Here is a 14,764-nt window from a genome sequence, read left to right on the forward strand (position 1 = left end):
AAACTTCAACCTCTTGTAGATTATTACGTTTCAACCCATCAAGTCCCATCCCTGATATCCTACCTACGCTTAACCTATTTCCCCTACCCTAAACTCTGCAGATGTCGAACCCCTTTTAGACTTTAAAATCGATGAAGTTATTGCATAAGAGCCCGTGACAATAATTTAAATTAACGCCGAATGGTGCTTCGACACTCTTATTATTCATTGTAATATTCCACCCTGATTTCTTCTCCAACACTGTGAAATCACAAATTTTGCATTTATTTGACTTTAAAGTGAGCAGGTCCAATTAACTTCGTAGTGGTTTTGGATGTCTGTTGTGTTTGGTCACAGCGACCACCTACCCCCAAGTACAGAGTACCTGAACGGTAGGCTTTTATTTTGCCACAACTTTTCTCAAGTTGCTACTGACATGAAAAGAAAAACATTAACAACTAGGATTACATGTTGAGGACTAAAAGGTCAGTTTCCGTTACCTCTCAACCTTGTCGCTCTTCCCCTGATTGTTCCGATTCTCCATCAATCGGAGTCTCAAGTTGTAGCCCACCCCTACCTCAACAAAGTTCATTGTCTTGTCCAAAGCAGAACCTAGAGAGAATCACGATCATTTCTGCGAGTTTGGCAGGGATGTTCCAGTCAATCTAAGTGGCGATGAGTAGGACGGCGTTGGTCAATATTCTGAAAATCAGCCTTAATTTGCTTTGGTGTCCGTGGGGTATTGCTGTCACCTGTAGCTATGCATCCGCCTCCATCGTATCCCGAAAGACTTATCTACGATTGTGTATCTTCGATTTTCGGATTAGCATTGAGGTTGTGGAAGTTTGAGTAGCGTCTTTAGGGCACAATGGTTTGATGTTTATGAGTCCTATTTGTTTTTTTATCTCTATTTTATAGCCTCTTTACAGGGAGCAAGATATTTGCTGTTGAAGACATTAAGACTTCATTTGGATTATCAACTCATCTCAATTCATTATTATAATTTTTTTAAATTTCAATATAAAATATAATAAATAATTCAACTTTTTAAAATCTCAAAACAATAATAATATTAAAAAATAATATTTTAACAATATTTTATCATCTTAACTCAACTTAATTCACTTTAACATCTAAACATAAATAAAAAAAAAGCATTCTTCCAAAATGGGAGAGCAAGGATCTCTCAAATTCCCTATCATCGTAGCACTACATGAAGAGTTTTCTTTTTTGCTTTTCAACGAACTTTCCATTCCTTTTTGTAATAAAGAGAAGAGCTGCCTACTACCGTTAGCTTTGCCTGCCTGGCTTTAAAACAAGACATTGTGCGTGGACAGGACAATTAAGGTGGTGGTGTAATGACCATCAGACATGAGCACTTCTCTATGTTTTTTGTTCTCTCGGTCAAAGTTACATTTAGGTTGAAGTAATGTTAGATACAATTTTCAAATAGATAAGTCTTATACAAGTTTTTTATAAAATAATAGGTCTCACTAATAAATAATAGTTTTTTTTATATTTTTTTAAAGTGAGGTCCACTTTTTTATAAAGGCTTGTATGAGGTTTATCTATTTGAGATTTATACAAATCATTTTTCTTTAGGTTGTGGGTATAAAGAGTACTGATGAGGACAAAACTGCTGGAAGAAAAAGCTATGGAGAAAGCTGGTGATACCACCAACATCGATCATTTTTGCCGCTTGAGAAATGAAATTGCTCCTGCAGTGCTCTCTTTTTTTGATTTCATGAATGAACTCTTACCACTATTAGTTTAAGGTTGTGTTTGGGTAGTTAGATAATCTCATATATTCTATAAATATTAATAAAAAAATAAAAATAATAGAATATTAAATAATAATAAAAATTCATAACAAAATAATAAATAATACTACCATAACTGCCCTAAGACTTTTAAGTGGGCTGTGGGGATTAAAGGCTACTATTGTTCCAATTTTATAAAGCGGTTGCTTTCTGAAGGCCCAAAGTTTTCTCAGGAAGCTAAACTAGGACATCGTCTTTTGTAAAAATGTGAATTTTATAAAAGAAAAAATGAAATTTTCACACTTTTTATGGTAGAATATATTTTTATATAAAAACATGTGACATACTTGAATATTTAAAATTTTTATATATAATTTCTCATGCTAAAAATTATGGTTATACAAAAATTGACGCCACAGGCCACTATTGACAAAAACCGACCAGCTGGAATTGATACACAGAATCGGTTGGCGTGTGGTGACAATTTGAAAAACGTAAGAAAAAAATAAGTCTGAAACGACGCCGTTTCACTTAAATTTAAATGAAAAGACGTCGTTTTGAAATGCGTCTTCTTTTTCTCAAATCTGATTTATTCTGCAACTCTCTCTCTCTCTCTTTCACATTACTCTCTCAGTAGATAATCGTTGTTAGGGGAATCGACGCCGATCGAGAACCACCTCGATCGGTTTTCTCCTCCTCATCGATCAATTACGGTCGATGACTCCTCTATTTTTGCAAACGTTGGTCGACGCCTATTTTCTCCAAAAATTGAACCGATGCCGTCAATTTTCACTCCTATTAAAAACGTTTAAAATAGTAGAAGTAAACCCTTGCAAAAAGTCGTTATAGTAAATGTTTAAGATAGCAAAAAAGGAAAGGTAAAAAGTGTCGAAAATAATAAGACAACCAAACGAAGACACGTCAATGGAAGAACTTTGTTTTGATAGAGCAGGAGAAAACGTTTAAATAAAAGTAACAAAGAAATTTAAAAAAAAAAACGTCATAAAATATGGGAACGTAGGCTTTAACTCTCTGCTTGTTTTTGGTTTCGCAACACAACTATTTTTAAATATTTTTAGATTTTATCAAATATTTTATATTATATATCCATTTATCAAATATTTTATATTATATTATATATCCATTTAATGTTTAATGTAGGAAACAACCTAAAATGCACCATTAATTTCAGTTTGTTTGATTAGGAATAAAAAAAACTTAGAATTAAAAATAGCATTACTCTTTAAAAGATAAAGATGCACATTATTGGGATAAAACACCATCAGAAGAGATGTGAGGTGTGGAATTGGAGGATTTGGTAGGAAGAATATGGGCAATATGGGTAACTATATATGCTATTCCGCCATTATTTGTTCTATACTTTAAAGAATTTTCAATGGACACCCTTAATTATCTATATTTGTAAAATTATACCATCAGCTAAGACGAACAAAAATTAGTAATACAACAAAATCTCAGCAATCAGATTTCAATGAGGGTATGAACTGATACCTATTGATAGCATAGGATGTACATTATTCTTTATTCATATAAACGTGTCAAGATGGGGAATACCTTGCTGGTGAACCTAGCTAGCTAGTAATGTAATTTCTTCTTCAAACTGGACAATTTCCTCAATTTCTATAGCTTTCTTGATTCAATGGATGAATTATGATAGCCCGAATTTGGGCGTTGGGGGTAGAATTTGAGAAGTTAGATGGGATTAGAAATTATCATCCAATCACAAAAGTTCTCAGAATTTTATTCTCAAATATAAAACATTTTTTAATTTCAAAATTTGGCTTTTTTTTATCTAATTTTTAGCTAATCACTATAACTTTTCTAAATTTTAAATAAAAAAAAAGTAATATAATTTTTTTAAATTTTAAAATAAAAATTATATTAAAAAAATTATATTCAAACAATTTTTTAATTTTATAAAAAATTTAATAAAAAATATTTAAATCAAACAATTTTATTATTATTAATAAATTATTTCACTATTATTCATTAAAATAAATTTATTTCATTTCATTTCCCAAAACGTGATTTAAAGATGCTCAAGGTTGCGCCCTTTTGTTTACAAGTAGGGATTAACATAAAACGGTTTTTGTGAAATGGAAGTCAAATCCAAATTACAAAATGCGTCAGAAGAGACGAATTCCACCGTCACCAAAATTTCCACCGGGGTTGAAGTTGAACTGAGGAAAAAAAAAAAAAAAAAAAAAAAAGAAGAGGAAAAGAGAAAAAGGTTTTCACCGATTTTGATTGCATGCAGTCGAATGATGATAATGTTGATTGTGTTGGCCGAGCCAGTAGAAAAATTTTCTAGTGAAAGCGTTCAACTTTTGGAGGGGCCCAGGTGTTCCGCATTCAAAGACTGGGATTCAGACAGAGCCAGCCACCTTAAGCAGAGCTGTGACCAAATTCAAAGCATCGGCCTGCGATTCTGCGCAAAAACTGCATAGTCATTTAAAGTAAGATCAAAGGGGCAGTTTAACTGATCAGTACGACCACCCTCTGCCTCTGCGCGCGGTATCAGTTTTTCAGATTTTTGTGTGTCGAAGCTCGACAGCTTCGGACTCTGACCACTCCGGTAGGTAGCCTCCGCAGGGGTAATCATGGAGTCACCTTAAAGGGATTGTATTGGTATGCGTGTGCATAATTAAGACAGAGTGAAGTCTGGCTATTGACGAATGAATGCGACATCTGTACGGGGTGATTCTATCAGTGCCCTCGACGACGTTTTAGAACGTGTTTGATTACGTCTATTATTGCAGCAACGGTCGGGTGGTCCCCTTTTTAGGAGAGACAGTGGGGCCTGCACTGATGTTTTTACTTTTACACCACTCGTTAGTTGCTACACCAAAACAGCGGTAGACTCAGCTGTAGACTAGTCTGTTTTTTTTTTTTTCTCGTCATTTTCACGTACTTTAGAATGTAGCCGTTAAAATTTGAAATTTTGTCATAAGAAAAATAATCACAGGTCACAATATATTATATAATCATATTTTAAAATAAAGGATAATTTAATAAAATACTATAAAAATAACATTACTTCATAAAAATATTCTCATTTTAAAATATGTATTGTAAAATATGATATGAAATATATTGTGTAGATATCATTACTCTTTATTTGAGATGCAGTGCTTCTTCAAGATATATTCACCATCATTTTTCTTATCATCATTTCATCATCTCATGATGTGATATTAGATAATAATTTATAAATAAAATATAATAAATAATCTATAATAATCTAATGTCACATTATAAAATTATAAAAAAATAATAAAAATTGAAATGTCGAGTGAGTATGATTACTCTCTTCGCTAACTTTCCATTTTTCTCATCGGATTAAATGCTTACCGGTTATTTTCGCTGGATTAGGATATTTAACGGTGGAAGAGCTGAACCGACAGCATTTTACTGCAGACAAAAAACTCGAACTTTATATGTGAATAAGTTACCAGCCCGGTCAAAGCTTTTGGGCAGAACATGCAATGAATCCTAGGCCCCGTATGGCCCTTGTCGGGTCTAAATCTGTCTTCATATCTATCTAATATTCTGGGCCACGATCCAATTAAAGATTATAAAACGGAGAAAGATGTCAATACCACGAGCCGATGCGGCGGTAACAGATGCAAAAATCGCAATGGCCTACCTACGCTGCGCAAGTGCGCATCAGCTTGTATCGCTTCTGCAGCAAAAACATCATCTATAAAGCTTATAAACTTAAATATTCAGATATCTGCCGACAAAAGGTAGCCTAAACGTGACATTTGGGTGGCTTTACACCCACAAAATACCAGGTCGTATGTGCAAGCCCCACGTAACCCTCAACACTCTCAATACCATGACTCATGTGCTATCTATCGCATTCCACGTGTCACTGCGTAGAAATCAGGTTTTCTGGTACATTAAGGTACGACCCGGATAGGTCCCTTAGAATCGGACATCATCGTTGCTGATTCTGTGTTTTCTGCAATTCTTTCAGTGTTGGGTATATTATTTAAGCGGGTATACCATTAGAAGACCAAAATACGCAAAAGATGAATCACGCAATCAGATCGGCTGGAGCTGCTCTGCCTTATAACGCAAGCAGAAAAGCGACTGGAAATTCTGTAATCGGAGTGTTGAGGAAGGTCACAACTATGGCTAGCAGCCAATCTGACAGCAAGAACCCAAATGAGAAAAATGGGTAAGTTCTGCTGTGTTTTAATTAAGTAATATGTTTTGAGGTTTTACCGTGTTTAACTGAAATCTGGTGGGTTGTGTTTGGGAAGGGACACGATGTCTGATTCGTTCGGGGAAGGGTACGCCACCAGATCGGATGAGGAAGGATTTGGTGGGGTATATGGAGAGAACCAGTCTCTTCCAAAGACTGGGCAAAAAGAGAGTAGTATCCATGAAAATCACCCTGGTAACTTGCATCAACTTTAGCTTAGTTCGTAAATAAATATGCGTATACGATTTTAGTTTTTCACAGCTTATTCTCATGTGATCATAATGGAATTAACATTGGGCATATAATTTTGAATATATATGTGGATGAAGCTTATGACAAGACGCAGGGGAGCGAAGTGAAGGAGAAGGAAAAGGCACGGCACCAGACGAGCGCAAAGTCGTAGATTGGAAAATATGATTACTCTTTCGATAACTGCTAAAACTTTCTTGGATTTATGAGATTGATTAGATGTATTTTATAATAAAAATAACTTTATAATATAACGTAGATCTACGTAATTAGTAATTTACTTGTAATATTAAGTATTTTCTTAATCTTTTATGTTTCATGTAGTGGAGCTGTTAGAGCTTATGTTTCTTCCGAAAACCTTCTATGTATTGATTAATGTTCCATGGGAACACTTTTTTCTTTCTCTCGTTTTTTTTTTTTTTTTTTTCATAATAAATTCCTCTTTCTATGAGTTAAATCCTGGTTGATATTATCTAATTTTCTAAAGCGTTTTCTTGCTTTGATAGAATTAGGTCGAAGCAGAAAAATGATAAATTCCAACATTTGGATACGTTTGTATCCTTAACTCTTTTCAATTTATCTCAATTTATCATTATAATTTTTTTAAATTTTAACATAAAATATAATAAACAATTCAACTTTTTAAATTTTAAAATAATAATAATATTAAAAAATAATATTCTAATAATATTTTATCAACTCAATTCAGTTTAGTTCAACATCTAAATGCAACCGAGCAACTATTTTACCAATCTATTTAAAATGAATGATAGTTGATAGTTATGTAAAATTGAAGTTATTTATAATGAAGTGCTATAATAGTTGATTTGAAATGAATTATAAAATAATTGTAAGCATATCATTACTAAGTGAATACTTATGTTTGATTTCTTTGTCTTAAAATTTAAGATACACGACTGTTAAGTTTTTACTAATTAATATTTAAAATGTGATATAGTAATCATATTTGAGAATATATACGCTTAAGAGCACTTGTAGTGAACTAGATATAGTTAAAATTTAGTTAAAGTCTAGCTAGCTAGCTAGCTCAAAATACACATACATCCAACTCACCAAATGAACACTAATTTTAAGATTTTTTACTCGACCAAAATTCCATATAATTTTTTTCATAATAATATATTCTTTCTGATACATTTCTCTCGTACACATCTCCAAGAACAAGAGGTCCTCATACACATCTCCACGAACACGAGCTCTGGCAAAAAAGAAGCAACCATTCACGTTATGTGAAACCACTAAACCACCAGGTCCATGTTGGATTTTTATTTGTATTCTCATTTACACGAATTGCATTTCACCTTTTCTTTACTTCTTAACTTCAAGGTGCTTAACTTTGTGTAGACTGGCAAGACAAAAGTTTGCTTGGAGTTGATAATGAATTTTTTATCTATAACTAAAATAAATGAAAAAGCTAAAATAAATATTTTAATAGAATAATGGTAAATTTAAAGATTTTGTTATTTGGTATTATTAAAAAAAAAGTGAATTTTCTAGTCAAATTTTGATTAAAGAATAGTTAGATCACTACTGATGCTCCTAGGGTGGATAGAAACTGATAAAATCCTGTAACAGATGGAGAATCAATTGGTCAGTGATCCAACAAGGTAGAAATCAATATCGGTCAGCTCGGTTAGGACTTTAGCCCTAACCCCTATAACTTACCCAAACGGCGTAATTTGGGTTATAACTTCAACCCTAACCTCCTTCATTCTCCCTTTTTCGAGCTCGCCTTGCTTTCTTCTCTTCTTATGCATATCAACATTTCATTGGTGGCCTAGAATCACAAACCGACGGGCCCACAAGTTGCTCCTCACGTCTCCTCGTCCCTGTTGCCGTCTCGATAAGTTTGAGTATTAAAGCTTAATATTTTTTAGCTCCCAAATTGTCCCTATTAGCCATCACTGATGAATTGACGAGCGACCATAGCTCGGACAATGTCGGATCGATTGGTTCTCCACCTTCCATTCAATCGGTTTGAACTTTGAACTACTCATTCCATTCAGTCGGTTTGAACTTTGAACTACTCAAAATGAGCGGTTGGTCGCAGTTGATTTTGGACCAAAACTGTACCAATAGCTTGGTTTTTCAACCCTTTACACTTATTTTTTATTTTCACACATTCATAAACGTAATTTTAGTACTTATTATAAATCTAATTTATACTTTTTACTTTCAAAATGTTTGTTTTATGCTTTAACTTATTTTATATTTATAATATGAAAGTATTAAGTTTTCTCAACATAGTATTTTTCGTAGTCATTGGATACTTAAAAACATGAGTTTTAAGGCATTTATTGGCTCTTTTACCGAACTTATCTCAAACTAGAAGTATAGTCTTTGAGGCCTTGAAATTGTTTCATTGGTCTATGTGTGTTTGTCAAATTTGAGGAAGAAGGCTACTAGAGACACAAAAGGATTTGATAACGAGATCCTACAAATTGACGTGGCACAGTATAGTGTGCCCCTTAAGTTTTTTTTCTTTTTCATTTTCTTGCCTCTCCCCCGTGCCTCTCCCCTCCCTCGTTCCAAAACTGTCCCAACCTCTTCGTCATCTCCTTTTGCTTTCTTGCCCCGTTCATTTGAGCTTCCGCACACCACCAATAAATCACTCACTCTCTCACTCTCTCTCTCTCTCTCTTTGCCTTTCCTCTTTCATCTCCTGCATTTCCCGTTTCCTAGACTTAGCATTTGTTCTTTGTTCTTTTTTCTTTACGGTTTGTAGTTGTCATCGGAAGCTATAGTCTCCGATGTTGGAGCCCTCCTCGCTTGCCGGTATACAGAAGGAAGTTATAGATCTATTTCTCTGTGGCTTTGCTGTTTCTGGTCGAAAAGAGAGAGAGAGAGAGAGAGAGAGAGAGAGAGAGAGAGAGGTACTCAAGGTTCGGAGTAATAAAAGGGAAAAAAAATGGATGTACACTTCAGTTTGTGTAACTTCTGTGTTAGATTATTTTGTATGCCTGTTAGTTTTCATTTATATATGGATCTCAAACCTATCTCAACTTATTTCAAATCAATTATTGATGAGATCTATAATTTTTTTTAACTTTTCATAAAAATTAAACATATTTCAACATAGTTTATACATTCAAACACATATATCAACCTGTTTCATACATTTATACAATTCTCAATAGAATCTACAAAATACTACTATTCCCATATTAACACAGATCATCTGAAATCACATACGCACCTAAACGTAGCTTTAGGCCCCGTTTGGATGTTTATCATTTCATCTCATCTTAACATCCAAATATCATTCAAACACAAACACTTTTTAATTTTTAATTTTTAATTTTTTCATTTAATCATTACATAATCATTACAATTTTATTAAATTTTCAAATAAAACGCAAAAAAAAAAAAATTCAATTTTTTCAAGTTCCTAAACAAAAATAATATTATAAAAATATTTTAACTTTATAACATTTTTTTTTCAAGTTTTTCTCCCTCATTTCCCAAAATCTCATAAAATATTTTAATTCAAACTATTTTACCACTATTCATAAACCATTTCACTAGTATTCACATAGTTTTCATCTCATCTCAACATCCAAACAAAACCAAATTATATATTTAATTATTTTACTTATATTTTAATATTTTTTTTGTCCAAAATATTTTTTAATAAATAAGTTTAACATATGAAATATTTAATTTAAAGAGGTGAAGTTATCCATTAGGGTTTGAAACAAGAATATTATTTTTGATACCAAGTAAAATTAGTAATTATCTCAAAATTTTAAATTAATATAAAAGAATAAATTTAGTTATTCAATATAATATCGGACAACTAGTGAAAGAGAGCATTAGCAAGTGACTGCAATGCATGAAAAAATCCTAAATCATCTAATCCTAATGGGCTCCTTTGGATGGTGAAATAAGATGAGATGATTTTAGATAAATTGGATAAAATATTATTAGAATATTATTTTTTAATATTATTATTATTTTGAAATTTGAAAAAGTTAAATTATTTATTATATATTGTGTGAAAATTTAAAAAAATTGTAATGATTAAATGAGATTAGCTTAGATCGTTTTCTCTATCCAAACAAGCCTAAGCCCCAGTTTGGATTGAGAGATCTCTAATCCAAACGGATCGTCAAATAGGCATTGAGATAATTTTATTACTTCTCAAATATGAAAAAAACCAATTGAACGGCATGGGCAAGGGGGCTTCCCAACGCCGTAGCACCCATAACGTCATTTAGTAAAATAAGTAGTTTATTTGGAAAATTATATACACTGTATTACCATTTCATTAAGTATAATGTGATATATTTATCACCATTAAATGATCATTTATTGCATACTTTTTTATCATCTAATGGTCATGATAAATGTGCCACATACTACTTAGTATGATCAAAATAAGATGAGAGTGTAATGTATAGTATTACTCAATTTATTTTACTACTTCCCAATGTCGTGGCACCCATAACGTCGTGCAACTGTTCATAATTTTTATAATAAAAAAATATATAAAATAAATTGATTTTATAAATATTTCATAATTATTTAAGAATGTTGTAGATAAAATATATCTTTATTTGATATGTTTTTTTTTATAGAATTTTATTTTACAAAAATATTGTCATCTTATAATATTGTTATAAATTATATTATAAAAAAAATTTTGGTATGTAATTTAAAAAATTATTATCACTTATTTATAAATATGTTTATAAATAAAACAAAATCATTAAAAATACTATACAATCATTTATGAAACTCACATCTATCTCATCTTCAACAACTTAAAACTATCTTATCTCATTTCCAATCTAAACACAAAATTTTCTAAAATCATGTCAACTCATATCAACCCACAAATTTTACTACTATTCACAAACATGAATTTCAACTCATCTTATCCCATCTCTCAATCCAAACATGCCTAAATAGCTCCTTAAATTCTTTTTTTTATTATTAAAATTTTGCATCACAATTTTAAAACCTTCAGTTTGCCAAATTTTTGTAATTTACACCCTGGATAGAAGATCTAACTATTACTATTAAGTATTATGTTTGACTAGTATTACGTCGCATACTATATATTTTCTGTTGTTGATCATAATGATATTAAAAAATATATGATTTTTACTATTGACAACTTAAGGAGACGTTTGTTCTTATTTCATTAATTGGTTATGTAAAATACACGTTTTCTTCCAAAAGTGTAAATATTTGTCCCAGACTGATGCCACATGGATTATGTATCCTATATGTATTTTCCATTTGTCTACAGTAAATCTGCTACATGTAGCGGTTACAGTTCATCATCTAATTTTTTTTTTTTAATTTCTCTTTCCATCCTTATTTCCCTATGTTCCCTCGTATTCTTATTTCCCTATGCTCTCTCATATTTTTACTTCATAGACTAGTTTCTCATCATGTATCCAAGAATCTATTAAGAATATTTTCATAATATAATCTTATTTTTTAATCTTTTGACTTTATTTATAATTTTTGTTTGGCTTATGTACTTTTATCTTGTGTATATAATGAAGAAAAATTCTATATACAACCGCCCTGCGTCCCTGTTGCGGCATCCCATCCGACGTGGCAAAAATTAAAAACAACGTCATTTTTAACACACTACATCCCTCCGTTCAGAAGGTTCTTTCACTCTCCATTTCGCCCCACATTCTCTCTCTCTCTCTCTTCCATCTTCTTCTTCTCCCTTCTGTCACGATTACCCTCGAGAAAGTCGTAAATCTAACTCAAAGCAGTCCATCTTCATCTTTGAGAAAGCCGCAGTGACACCCACGAACTCTTGACATCTTCTTCTTCTCCCTTCGTCTTCGAGAAAGCCACAGATCCACCCACGAACACACGATACTTTCATCGCTCTGTTTCACGAAACAGCCACAAACACGGCCGAACCCACGATGGGTCTCTTCTTGTCATCATATCCATGAAGCCACAGAGCCACACCCACGAATCGATGAAGCCCCTTTTTTCTTCTATGAGCTAAGTTCTATGAATATATTCTATATATTCCTTTTGCTATTTTTATATCTTTTTTGTTTTTGTTTGTTGTAAGTTTTTGTGTTTCTGTTGTTTTGAAGATTTATTTTTGGTTGCTGATTTTCCTGATCTTTAGATGTGTGTTTGGTTGCTGATTTTTGTGGGTCTTGGTTGTTGATTTCCGTAAATTTTGGTTGATGTTTTCGTGGATTTTGTGGGTTGGGTTGGGAAAAGCCAAAGCCTTGCTTATTTATACTCAGGATATTTGTTTAGAGATGAGCATATGCCACAACTTTTAGGCTCTGTTTTATATATTTAAGAGTATGAATGAAAAGTCTAATGGAGTTATTGGATGCCAGTCTAGGAAAAAGGAAATGACATATTTGAATTTTTGTTTGGTAAATTGAGAGGAGCTAATTCTTCTGCAACTCTTTTAATGATCAATGGATTTTTTGCTTCATTCTGATTATATATATAAGAGCTTGTGATTAGGATGACGTTGTTTCGTGCCTTTCTTATCTGGTTTTCATGAATCTGGTTTTCTGTATAATGTATGTATATTTGAAAGCAAGTAGTAGAGTAATGGATTTTCATGTATCTGGTTTTCTGTATAATGTATGTATAATCTGGTTTTATTGAAGTAGTAGAGTAATGGGTTTTGGAACTATATAGTGTTTTACAGAACATTCAAAGTACTTTCAAGATGATGATCCTAAGTATTGTGAAGTCATTATTTACTTATAAAAAAAAAAATATTGTGAAGTCATTATAATTGTTATCAATAAACCCCACTAAGGCTTCTAAAAATGGTTATAAACTTTATTGGACTTTTTTGTGTGTGTTTAAGTATTGTGAAGTCATTATAATTTATATCAATAAACCCCACTAAGGCTTTTAAAAATGGTTGTAGACTTTATTGACGGAATGCTTACTTCACCAAATGGAATTCATGTCTTTTAACTCAAAAACCAAAAAAGGTAGATTCTTCATTTGGTTCTATGCCTTGTCAACTCAAGAAATCAAATAACCAATCGAATCATATATGTTGCCACGTGCTAATCATAGATTGTTCAATCATAGATTTTTTAATTTTATTGTTGCCATCTTAGGCTAAGAACCTTGGTAATTGTTGGAGTATGAAGCTGCTATAATCGTTCTAGTTAACACTTGCTCACGAATAAAGATGGTATGGTTATAGTCTTGGTGTTAGAGCGCTTTAATTTTTTCATGGTTTTAATTCTCATAGAGTAAGAGATGTTAGCTTCATTCTTTTAGGAGCAGTTTTCTTGTTACAATGATGTATATATTTTTTAATTCTAGGAATACACATCAAAGAAAAAAATAGATATACCAGTGCTTCTCAAATTGTCAAAAAACAATCTGAACAGGTCTTCCAATAACAATCCTTGAATACAGCTTACAAGAAATGTTTTTTCACAGGAGAACTTAATAGGCAAAGTCGGATATGGACATGTGTATAAGGGTCAACATAAGATGGACATCAAAGTTCATTGCAACAAAGGGATAAACTAAGAGAGCGAGAGAGAGAGAAATGCTCAGAAGGTTGAGCTTGAACAAAAGTTGCGAAGGGTTGAGAATAAAAGTGCACGAATATTATTGTATTTGCACTAGGTTGTATCAATTATAATAGATTTTACTTCGTTCGGATAAACTATAGGGCACATGTAAGTAAGTGGATATTTTATTTATTTTTCTTCTATGGATCAATTGTAAATGGTACTTCTCCTTGAATTGGGCAAAGCCCGATTAGATACTTAACCATACATTTTTTGTATAGGGGAGAGGTATCGTGAAGGCTATGAAAAATCTACTGTTTTTTGTCACTTTACTAAATATGCTGGGCTATACAGGTTTTTTCTTTTGTTTTGATCACTTTTGAGCTTATCTATAACATTCTTGATAACATTTTTTCCCAATCTATTATACCCAGAATGATAAGTGGAACAAAAACTACACCTACTATATAGATTTTTCCTAATCTATTATATACACAAGATGAAAACTGAACAAAAAGTCTGCACAAGCTATATAGATTTTTTTCCTAAACTCATGCATGCACAAAAACAAATTAGCTGAACTGACATTGAAGCATGATTGATTTCATATACAAATTTTGTATGGTAAACTTTACAAAATGTACTCCCAATTCCCGATTTAGAGACAAAACCTTGAATCACACATACATCTGGACATAATCCACAACACAGTATACACAACTGGACACAAACAACTATACAATCTACAATATTTATTTACACAAGCTGTCAATATTTATGTCCATAAATAGCTACACCTTCTATCTTGACAAAGCCAGGGTAGACACAGTTGATGCAGAAACTTGGATATTTTTTTGCCAGGATTCTTGTGTAAGCATTCATGGCTTCTTTTGAGACTGTATAGGCAGATAGAAAAGTTGGCCAGTCTTTGGATTAGAGAACCTTCTTTAAAATCTTTTAGAAACTCTTTCAATACCTCATCCATTTTTTCTTTAGTTAGGTTTTCAGTATTACATAAAATTCCTTCAACC

The 14,764-nt window shown here is 32.2% G+C and overlaps 1 protein-coding gene across 1 annotated transcript; it reads left to right on the forward strand.

The window, feature by feature from the left end:
• Positions 1–5,577: 5,577 nt before the first annotated feature.
• LOC121253157 lies at positions 5,578–6,618 on the forward strand. Its single transcript, XM_041153102.1, has 3 exons — positions 5,578–5,943; positions 6,029–6,165; positions 6,300–6,618. Exons 1-3 carry the CDS (start codon positions 5,795–5,797, stop codon positions 6,371–6,373), a joined length of 360 nt encoding a protein of 119 aa, XP_041009036.1. The 5' UTR covers positions 5,578–5,794; the 3' UTR covers positions 6,374–6,618.
• Positions 6,619–14,764: the final 8,146 nt, after the last annotated feature.

The sequence above is a fragment of the Juglans microcarpa x Juglans regia genome, chromosome 1D (genome assembly GCF_004785595.1).
Source record: "Juglans microcarpa x Juglans regia isolate MS1-56 chromosome 1D, Jm3101_v1.0, whole genome shotgun sequence".
Classification (NCBI taxonomy): Eukaryota; Viridiplantae; Streptophyta; class Magnoliopsida; order Fagales; family Juglandaceae; genus Juglans; species Juglans microcarpa x Juglans regia.

Coding starts and splice junctions, on each gene's coding strand:
- LOC121253157 (XM_041153102.1), top strand. CDS start 5,795: ATGAATCACGCAATCAGATCGGCTGGAGCTGCTCTGCCTTATAACGCA. Junction 5,944..6,028: donor AACCCAAATGAGAAAAATGG/GTAAGTTCTGCT, acceptor GTGTTTGGGAAG/GGACACGATGTCTGATTCGT. Junction 6,166..6,299: donor TATCCATGAAAATCACCCTG/GTAACTTGCATC, acceptor ATGTGGATGAAG/CTTATGACAAGACGCAGGGG.